Source organism: Ciconia boyciana, chromosome 4 (assembly GCF_034638445.1).
Source record: "Ciconia boyciana chromosome 4, ASM3463844v1, whole genome shotgun sequence".
Lineage (NCBI taxonomy): Eukaryota > Metazoa > Chordata > Aves > Ciconiiformes > Ciconiidae > Ciconia > Ciconia boyciana.
In genome coordinates this window covers 43,388,363-43,398,738 of record NC_132937.1, presented here as the reverse complement: position 1 = coordinate 43,398,738, position 10,376 = coordinate 43,388,363, and the positions used below count along the sequence as shown (strand labels likewise).

At 42.8% G+C, this 10,376-nt stretch overlaps 1 protein-coding gene across 2 annotated transcripts in view; it reads right to left on the bottom strand.

Annotated features, from left to right (window-relative positions):
- Nucleotides 1–9,890, bottom strand: part of TBCA (tubulin folding cofactor A) — a 32,799-nt gene extending 22,909 nt beyond the window's left edge. The window contains exon 1 of one of the 2 annotated variants that reach the window (XM_072860288.1): nucleotides 9,701–9,890. In XM_072860288.1, the coding sequence (XP_072716389.1) occupies nucleotides 9,701–9,753 (53 nt within the window). In that variant the 5' untranslated portion in view covers nucleotides 9,754–9,890. The remainder of the gene's footprint in view (nucleotides 1–9,700) is intronic. The other variant, XM_072860287.1, reaches the window with a different exon arrangement.
- Nucleotides 9,891–10,376: the final 486 nt, after the last annotated feature.

Below are 10,376 nucleotides of genomic sequence, written 5' to 3'. Positions count from 1 at the left end.
TTTAACAATGAAGAACAAAACTAAACCATCAATGTTTAACAGACAACAGGTCAGCTCCTGGCTGTGGCTGCTGCCCTTTTAAAATCCTTTACACGTTTGACTTTCACATCACTTAACAATCAATTCCACAATTTGCGTGTTCTGTGTAAAAAACACAGGTTTATTACTTTAAAGCTGCAGACTAAACCCAGAAGAGCTCAAAGGGCTTGAGAGAATCTTGAGCTAGAAGAAGGAAAAAAAAGTAGTTCCTTAACTACCTTTTCCATACCATTATGACTTACTTCCTCATCTATTTTCTTCTACTCACTTTCTCTCCCCCATTTCAGCCCCCCAAGCTGAAGAGCAAAGTAACACAAGACAGTTCAAGACAGTCAAAAAGCTGACCACTGCTAACAGAGGTCTGCTCCCCACCACCACCCCAGCAGACATCTCTGCCAGCACTAATGCTCAAACGATCTCTCTATAAGCCAATTCAGTTCAACAAAACAGCAGGAAATTAACACAGTAAGAAAAAAAAAGCAGCTGACAGTTCTCCTCCTGGGTTAAGCAAATTGAGTGAGCTCAGCAAAAGGTTTGACTACCATCAGAGACCACAGAACCAGAGAGGGGGAGAGGGAAATGGGACCTCCGAATTTAGGATGACATTGATTTCTCAAGGGACTTCACTCCTAGTCTGTTTAGGGTGCAAAGTTGCAAGTGGTTTAGACTGTTTGAACTGGCTGCTGCTGAAAGAGCCCCAAATCCTGCTCCTTTCTCACTCCCCAAAGGCATATATTTTCCTACCCTAGTGCTCATACGTCAACATCAGCATCATCTCCTGTAGTTGCATCATTAGCAGTAGCAAGCAGATCTACCTCTCCGATCACAGGAAGGGCACACAGTTTATCTGAAGGCTGACAGATGAAAAAAGTATGCACAACATGAGTTTTCCAAATGCATAATGAAATTAAGATCCTCTGTACTAGGCAGACAAAAATTCCACCTTCCTGAGCCACAGTCACAGGCAGGAACTACTACTGGATACCTAGAATAAAAACAGTAAAATGGTACAAGGACAGAGCAAGCACACACTACTACTCTTGATATGTTTCCCCCAACCTCCAGCAATTGCCAACAAATCAGGTTCTACATGAGCTAGAATGACACCTATGTGCTTAAGCCACCAAATAAAGACTGCTCTCCAGCATTAGAAAAATCAACACAAGAAACACTTGCCTGGCTGGATTGAGCAAGCTCAGTGGAGCTCTGAAGGGCAAGAGGGAATTTCTCAATTTTGCTATTGAATAGCTTCGCTATTGAAAGGACATGCGTCTCTTCAAAATTAACATTACTGTAAACCATGGTATATGCTAATATGCCATGGATTCAGCCTAAGCACACAGAAAACCCAAAGCTGACAGCACATATTGACTAGATAATGAAATACCTATGCTGACTTAGTTCAAACCTAAAAATCCGTAATTGTGTAACTGTACAGGGTGGGTACAGCTTTTTTTGTTATAATAAATTCCATGTATTAACACTATGCAAAATTACAACACAAGTAATTCAACAACTGCAGTAACACTGGCACTGTGCTAATCACTACCTGCAGAGCTTAAAGTATCAGGTCCCAAATCTGCAAATCACTTATACACATTCTTGGGTCCACTAATGCTACATAAGCACACATGCATTACAGACTGGGGCCTATGAGGAAAAGTCAAGGAAGGAGGGAAGAAATACAATACTTGACACAGTTATCACGAACTGACATGTTTTCTTAGCCATGAGTGACTACTTTCTGATTTGGACAGGATCTCAAGTTTATGTATTCATTTTCTTGATAGTGACAAAATAATCATGAAAGATAAACTTTCTCTTTTAAGAGTCAAGATGTAACCACACACAAGTATATGCATCATTTTTAGCTCCTCCTGCATCAACAGCTTACAGAACTGAGTTACCATGACATTTCAGGTTAACTTTGCGAGCTTGGCTTTTGTCAGGGACTACTACTGTGAAGACTATGAAAATCAGTTATAGGGGGTTTTTTTTAGTCAGAAAATTATTTCAAGTTAAAAATGTCTTGGTTTTAATATTTTTATAGCATCCCTGTTACTAGAGATTTCTCTGAATCTCCAGGGCTTCACACTGTCCTTGCCTCTCAACACAGTTATTTCCCAGTTCTTGCAATACGTTCCTACAGATTTTTTTTAAATCCTTGCCATAGCAACAACTGAAGTTCCCTTTTTGCCCCGCTGAGAAAGTCTGCCTGGCTAGGGCATCCATGAATGCCAGCAGCCAGTGGGACCATGGAGGTAGGCAGGGGAATGAGAGAATCCAATAGATGCAACCACGATGAAAGCTCTTAAGCTATGGACTACTCAAAAAGCAGATTATGCTGGCTGGGGATGAAGATTTTGCTGAGGTACTGCAAGAAGCAAGTTGGATGGTTGGGGTCAAAGAAGAGAAGGGCTACTCCATCAAGAGAGCTGAAAGTGCATTTCTGATGGGCTGAAGACAAGACTTGGAGAGAAGTTAAAAGTTTATCAGCCCATCCTGAAGAGGCTCTGGAGTGGCAAAAATTCCAGGAGAGAATTGCATGGAATGGAATGGGGCAGAAGTAGTAAATGCTAAGGAACCTGAGAACTTCCCATCTAGAGAAGGGAGAACAAGAAATGGGGCCTCTGTTGTGGCAACAATTAGGGTTACCACAGATCTCCACTTCATTTTCCCTTCTATAACCCAGTCACCATCTTCAGTCAAGACCTTTGTTTGGAGAAAAGGCATAGAATCTACTTCCTCTCCTCCCTCCCCCTGCCCCCAACTGGAGATAACCAACTGGAAGTGTTACAGTAATGAGCAAAATCAAATAAAACTACAGTCATATTATGTGTGTAAGCAATTCACAAAGCATCAGGAAAGAGACTTAATACAGTTTAAAGAAAATATGATGGACCTCCTGATCCTAAATGAGATTTCCACCTATATGATACTTAATTCAAAGTCAAGCCAGGAGTTGTTAGTGCAGTTGTAACTCATCGCCTGTATACAAAGCACTACCATACATTTAATATATTTTTTTAGTTTTCCCATAGACCCACATTCTAATTCAGCACACAAAATGATTATTTATAACTGTTTTATCCACATAAGTGAATATGTGGCTCCATGCTGTGAGAATGCCATGAAAAAAAGTATGTACAATCAAAACCAAGATAACAGTACTACACATACGCATAGTGGCACCAAACTAGGGTTGCCAAGCAACTGTAACTACTGTATTTCCAAACTTTTGAAAGACTGCTTAAAGAATTTAAGATTGCAAAGCCACAGTTTTGCATATGTTCTTGCCCAAGTAAAAAAAAAATTCCTTCCTTGTTAATACAGCATCACTACCGACACCTATGGTGATAAACCTGTTGTGCAACAGTTTTGCCAATTAAAATGACATCAATAGATTACTATGGTCAGTACGGACATGCACAAGACAGTTTTGCCTCAGGGGGCAGAAGATAATTGTAAACACAAAAACAATGAGATGCCAGAATCATGCATTTCACTAGAGGCTTTTATGTTTTTTTAGAAGAGGTAATGGGATGGAGGAAGGAATGTGAAAGAGGCAATCTGTTAAAGATCTTACCATTACTAATTTAAATCTGTGAGATACTTCTAAAAAGGAACCTGTGTTTAGGTCTGCTCAAAAGGTAAAACAAATGAAATAAAAACAAACTAAAAAAAACCAAAACAACACACTATGCAATTTTTACAGCAACCACTGTGCTCTTCTCACAGCTTTTTAAGATGTGTGTGGGTAGTTGGGTATTCCTGAAGTTTAAAAGAAAGCAGGCATTGAAAAGTACAGGGAAATTGGAACCCCTTCAAACAAAAAGTTTTGTTTCTGGAGACAAGAGTCAACTTGCAACTACCCTTCAACTAATTATCTGGGTTGGTAACATGCCACGGATGTTAACTCAGACAACACTATGTAAATGCAGGTGCGCTCTTTTCTCAGCCAGTTCACATAAAGCAGTTTTTACATGGGACAGAGACTAAGTTAATAAGTCTAAGGGACTGAAGCAGCCTTCAAATGCAGGGCCAACTCAGGACCTTCTGCATCCAATCATGATGCCAGGAGCACTACAGAAGGTACTTAAGACGTATCTAAGTAGCTCCAGACCACAACAACCACATTTGGCTAGCACTGAACCCAAGCTTAAGACTCCAGAACCGAGCTGGTGACAACCCTAGACAACAGATGCACAATACTCCTGCACTCTGAGAAAGGTTATTTAATTAGGATAGAGTCAACTTGTATCCAACAGTGCATGCAATATATTCATCCTCCTGAATCCCTGAGCTCTTGGATGTGCAGTGTAAACACACTAAATCGCTTTATCATGCTGACTCATTATAGCCAAGCAGCTCTGCAGATCATTCCTCAATACCTGTATAAGATACCCCAGCCCTTCCTATTTAATTGAGCTAACAAGCAGTTGTTGCACACAATCTTCTAATTATAATGAGAATAAAGAAAGGATACATGAGTTTCTTATCAATATATGGATGCTAAGAATCAGAACTACTGCCTATGGCTAATGGGAAACAAGCCAGAAAGCAACCACAATTCATATGGTGGACAGAAGATTGAGAAAATTTGTGATTTACACCAGAAATAGCAAGTTTCTTGAGTAACCATGAAAATGAACTAGTTCTGTGCTTGAATTAGCAATAGAGTCACCATACAGCAAAAGGAATGTCTGCATTCTCTGCAATACTTCATACTTCACTTGCACAAAATGTATCCTGAACTCACCAGTAAAATAATTCAATTTAAAAGACTTGTTTAAATTTGTATTTTAAAATAGACCAACAGTTTTGTGTAACTTGCAGAACTTTTTGGGGGGGGTACGGAAATCACACTGTAAATTGCTTGGCAGTATGATTATATTTTAAAAACAGTATCCACAGCAGTGCAATAGGCAAAAGAACAATCTTGGGAAGATCCAGTTTTAGAAAGGTGGTTTTAAAAAAGAGCTGCTTCACAAAAATCAATACACTTTCCCCATAGGTTCATGATGTAAAATTCTATAATCAAGGCTTGTAGATTTGTAATTATGGTATGTCAGCCACATTTAAACAAGAGTGTTAAAAGATTGTTAAAGTTAAACTAACACAATTGCAATGTGGATTGTCTTAGTCTCATTCTAATCTACTGGTGTCACTTCCACTTAATCAGATGGAAACTATGGGCAAATGTCAGTGCTATTTTCACATGACCCAACTTACTTTTTTTGCAGTAGTTTTTAAAATCACTGCCAATCTGAAATGATAATAAAATATTTGTAAAAGTTTTTTTTCTAATCAATTCCCTCACTATCCAGCAGGTTGTCTGAGTTTGGATTTACTGAGAGTGAGACTATTCTGAAGTGATTAAACCAGAAGTATCGCTTGTTAGGACATAAGCCACAAACACAGCAAAGATTATTATTCATGCTCATCAAATCTACTTTTTTTGAATGACAAGCTAATGAAAGCGTGCAATCACCAAAAGCCTGGCTATCAGATTTGTCAAAAAGCACAAAAGGTTATCCCCATTCCTAGTTTAGATTTCTTTCACTGATACGTAGCAATGTAAGAAACATGAAAGCAAGTAAAGTACCCACGACCTACAATATATAGTCTCTTGGAAGGGGCACACAAAGAATTTATGGTATACAGCTAAAAAAAATCCCAAAGAAGAACAGCTGCTTTGTTCTTAGTTTGAAAAAAAGTGATGAGTTACATAACTAATGAGAGAAAAGAATGTGCTATAGCGGATGATTAAAAAAAAAAAGGAGAAATGAAATGTCGAAAAAGTTCAATACATCCTAATGGTTCCTGACCCTTATCTTTTTTATATACTCCTATAGCCTGAGCATTGAATGTGCTTGAAAAATCAGTATTACAGGCTAAATTAAATGTACTTTTCTAAACTGCAAACACAGAAAAAACTAAGGAAAATTAACTGAAGTGTTAAGTCAGTCACTTTACGGCATGTTTAATAAGCCTCTACGTGAGTCTCCTCACACACTAGGAATAAATACCTGTATAGTTGTTCTAGTCCAAAATAAGAGGACAATGTTAATGTTGCTAAGTTGACTCAAGTGCCATGCATGCCCACTGTAGTAGAGAGTACATAACTAGGCTTCTAGTTGGAGAAGGAAGAGTGGAGTGGGACAGAGCCATATGTCTTCTTGTATCTGCATACAACCACCACAGAAGTGGGAGTTGCTACTGTATCATCTCCCCTGCAGGGAGTGTAAGATTAAAAAAAAAAAAAAAAAAAGAGAAAAGGAATGTCAAGTTACCTTCACTTACAGTATGCCAGCTGCTGCAGAGTAACTGCAGATGTGCATATTGTTACCACACAACAAACACAAGCTAAGTTTACCTGCTTATTCACACAGCCATTCTCCAAAAGCAAATCTAAATCCTGTTGATTGCATTTGTATCATTTCGCCAAATGTTTTCATCCCTTTCTTTTACTAGCCCTGAAATGCGTACAGTTGTGTGGTGAGCAGGCCTCAGCCTTCAAAATAACTTCTTTTTTTTTTCAGTCCTGGTTATTTTTCAGCAGATCAGCTCTCTGAAATATACAGACAGGTAGCCACCTAAATCCTTGTGCAGGGCACAAAGGAGGAGGCTGTAACACAGCCCCTCAGATTTAGATTAGCTTAAGCCATCGTGGACCAACACCAAGTCTTCTTCTGTCACAAGTGGCAATTGTTTCAGCTGAGAGGAATGCACACCTACACAGTACCCTTAAAACATAGTGTAACTTATTAAGCATTGTTTTTAAGAGGCCACAGGATTTTTATTAAGCTCACAAAATAGTTCTCAGGAATAGTCAGACTTTGCCTGGACTTGTCTTAGCCAGCCTAGAGGTTTTTTTACCTGTTTAACTGTAAATGCTATTATGACCAGGTAACAATTACCTGCTTTGTTTTAATTTTTGCTCAGCTTTGGACAATCATGTGGTGTAACACTATTGTATTGGTATTTGTTACTAACAAAAATGAGCTATCCCTGACTTAGAATTAAAAAAGCAGCCTAAAAGATCAAATCTCATGAAAGCAGGAGCATGGAATGATGGCAGAGCCCTTGAAAACACAGGCACGGGAAGATGCTGAAATGCCCCAGGGCTATAAACAACTCACCAATATTGGTCAAAAATTGGCCAGAGGAATGCAACCTTGAGAGATAGTTAAAACCAGTTTCAGGATAACAAAGAAAAACTATTCAGCACATGTAAAACACACCATATGCAGTAAATTCAGATAAAATGTGGAGTGCAAAACAATGAAGAAAAACTAAGATGCAGATTTTTTACATGCATTTCTATATGCAGACTCTGAGAAGTACAGAACAACTGACATCATACTCCTCTCAACAAAGAATTTGGGATGCTGCTGACTTGCTTGAATTTGACCCCTCCCCACTACCAAATTGAGCCAGTGGCCTTAGGACCCAGAGGGCCAGCAAAAAGGTGAGTATAACATCAGGGGAAGGGTGCTACTAGAAACAAACTAGAAACATTAGACACTTCCTGTATGTTAATTTTGACTGCATATAATTTGAACTGTGTTAGTGTCACTGATACCCAGTCGGAATTTAAGCAACCTACTCCGTAACCTGGATGCAACAAGGTTGGAAAAAAGTCAAAACCAGCATCCATGGATTTCCATAAATCAAGTGAACAAACAGAAGAGCCACACTAAGCAGTAAAGAAATTGCTCACACAGGACAACAAACACTACTAAATTTTAATCTCTTGTTCTCAGCTCTCTCAGACTCAAACTGCAGAAGCAAAGACATGGAGAAAAAGAACATGCAAGCTAATCTCAGAGCTAGAAGCACTGCGAACAGTGGCATACAGACACCGAGCTAGCTCCACATGCAGTTATCTGCATAACCATGCTGGCATAATTAGGCCACTTCCAGGTCCAAGGGGCCATAGCCACATGGTACAGCATCCACCACATGAACATGCAGGCGTGCACTAGCTCTGCTGGGGTCTCCACACAGTTGTTCATTGCCTAGGAAAGACCTTCCCCTCACTGTTTCCCAGTCTACAAACATGAGGAAAAAGCTTGTTCAGGTAACTTTTGTGATGATTTATCATTAAGTAATGGTCACCTGAAATGCTATTCAGTATTACCACACTGTTCTCCCCATAAAACTATCAAACAGCAGCAATAGTGAAGCCAGTAGTGAAACTACTACAAATCACAAATTCTACAACAGTAAAATTGTGTCTTATTAGCTACAACAGCTTTCTCAAAAGTGTCTAGACAAATAAATGATACTTCTAGCTAACAAAAATAATACACAGACTGAAAAATGTTAACCTAAGTAATTATCGTTTCCCCATACCTCAGAATACTTTGTGTATAAAAACCAGCACAAAACACCATCCACTTAAAAATGCAGAGGACATTTACCATGTGCCTGTGCAGCAAAGCCAGTAACTGTAACACAGGCCATGAAAGGGACCCAAAGCAAAAGACAGTCACCAAGCCACTCAATAAGACTGCACTGAAGCTTTCTAGCTTAGAAACCACACGCAAGTTCATGATTAGCACGCCCTGCATAGTGACTGGACACAGGACCTTACAAGCATATAATCAGTTTTTTGCTTGCAGCAGTACTTTACAGCTGCTCCCCATCTGGAGCCTAGGAACTCAAAAGTGCCTTTATCTAGCGTAAACAGAGTAATAAATGTATATCCATTTCACTTTTCTGGTCTTCAAGTCCAATCTTTCAAAGCTAATCAGGTATTAGAAAGTGTGCCCATCTTACTGTTAGTCTTTTACTAACTGAAATTAGATAAGTCATAATACAAAGGTGATTGTATGAATGTATTTAACATACTGATCTAGCACACACACTAATTCCTCTCTCTGCATGAGCCACAGCAGTCTTTTTAGGGTGTAGCCTTAACAAACCCCATTGTGACCGAATATTTAACGTCAAAGCCTTGCATTTACAGTCATAATAAGAGGGATTCAGACAGATAAACTGCAACTTTTCTTAAAAATTAAGACGGTGTTAAAACTAGGCAAAATCAAGACTCAGGTGATTAATTTACCATCAGTTTTGCACTGTGAACCTTAGAATCAAAAATAACCCATTTAACAGTTCTTTTGATAAAACAGGCAAGACTTCGTGCCTCGGCGACCCATCCGGCGAGACTGCCCTGTACACTGACGGGGCAGCGTGACTCCCCTTGGCTCTCAAAATCACTAAGGAAACAGAACACAATCCCCGTTTAATTGCCGTCTCGGGAAAGAAGGGCCTGTTCCCGACGACGGCGCGCGAGGGGAAGGAGCCGGCAGCCACGGCAGAAGTTCTGCAGGGCCGACCTCCGGCACACCCCGGAAGCCCCACCCAGCGCAACGCCACCGAGCAAATCCCCGGCCCCGCAACAGGCGCGGCCGGCAACGCACGAAGCCCCGCTGGCAGCTCCTCCGCCCGGCCCGGCGGAGCCCCCGGGGGCCGCGGCGGGGGCTGCCCGCAGAGCTCGCCGCGGGGCCGAGCCCGCTCTCCGCTCGCCCCCTCGGGACCGCCCTCGGCCTCCCCCAACGGCTCCCAACGGCCAAGGCGCGCGCCCGGCTCCCCGGGCGGCGGGGCGGGGGCCGCTGCCGCGGCGCCCTCCCCCCGTCCCGCGCGCACTCACCGCCTCACGATGCCGGTCTTGATCTTGATCTGCCTCAAGCGCGGGTCGGCCATGGCGCGGCTGGCGGGGCAGCGGCGCGGGCCCGGCCCCAGCAGCGCAGGTGCGGCGGGTTCGGAGGGGACGGCGCAGCGCCGTGACTGCGCAGCGCGACCCCGCGCATGCGCCAAGCCGCCAGCCTGGGCGGCACCACTGGGAGCGGGGGCGGGGCTCCGCGCTCCCCCTCCCTCCCCCGCGGCCCAGTGGAGGCGTCCGGGCTGAGGGGGTGGTGCCGTCCCCATAGCGACCGGCGGAGCCGGGCGGGGCCGGGCTCGGCGGGCGCGGAGCGGCCTGGGGGGGGGCGGGCTGCGGCGCCCCGCGAGCCGCTGAGTGCCACTCGCCATTTGTACGCGGGCGAATAAGGCAGCAACGGGACTTATTCTGAGGTAGTGTGATCGGTACAGTGCTGGAGTCAGGGGGTGGGGTGTGACCGGTACCCCCTGCTCCCGGCCCCTGGTAATGTGGTTAGCACAACTAACGCCATTTCATAAGGCAAGCAGCCTCTGTGACCTAGCGGGTCACGTATTCGTTCCCTTTCCCCTCATTATCGGGCCCTGGAGGTCCTGTGCACCAAGTAGACAAACCAAACAGATTTCTTCGTCCCCTCCCTACTGGCCTCAAGGTTCCTGGGCACCAGGCC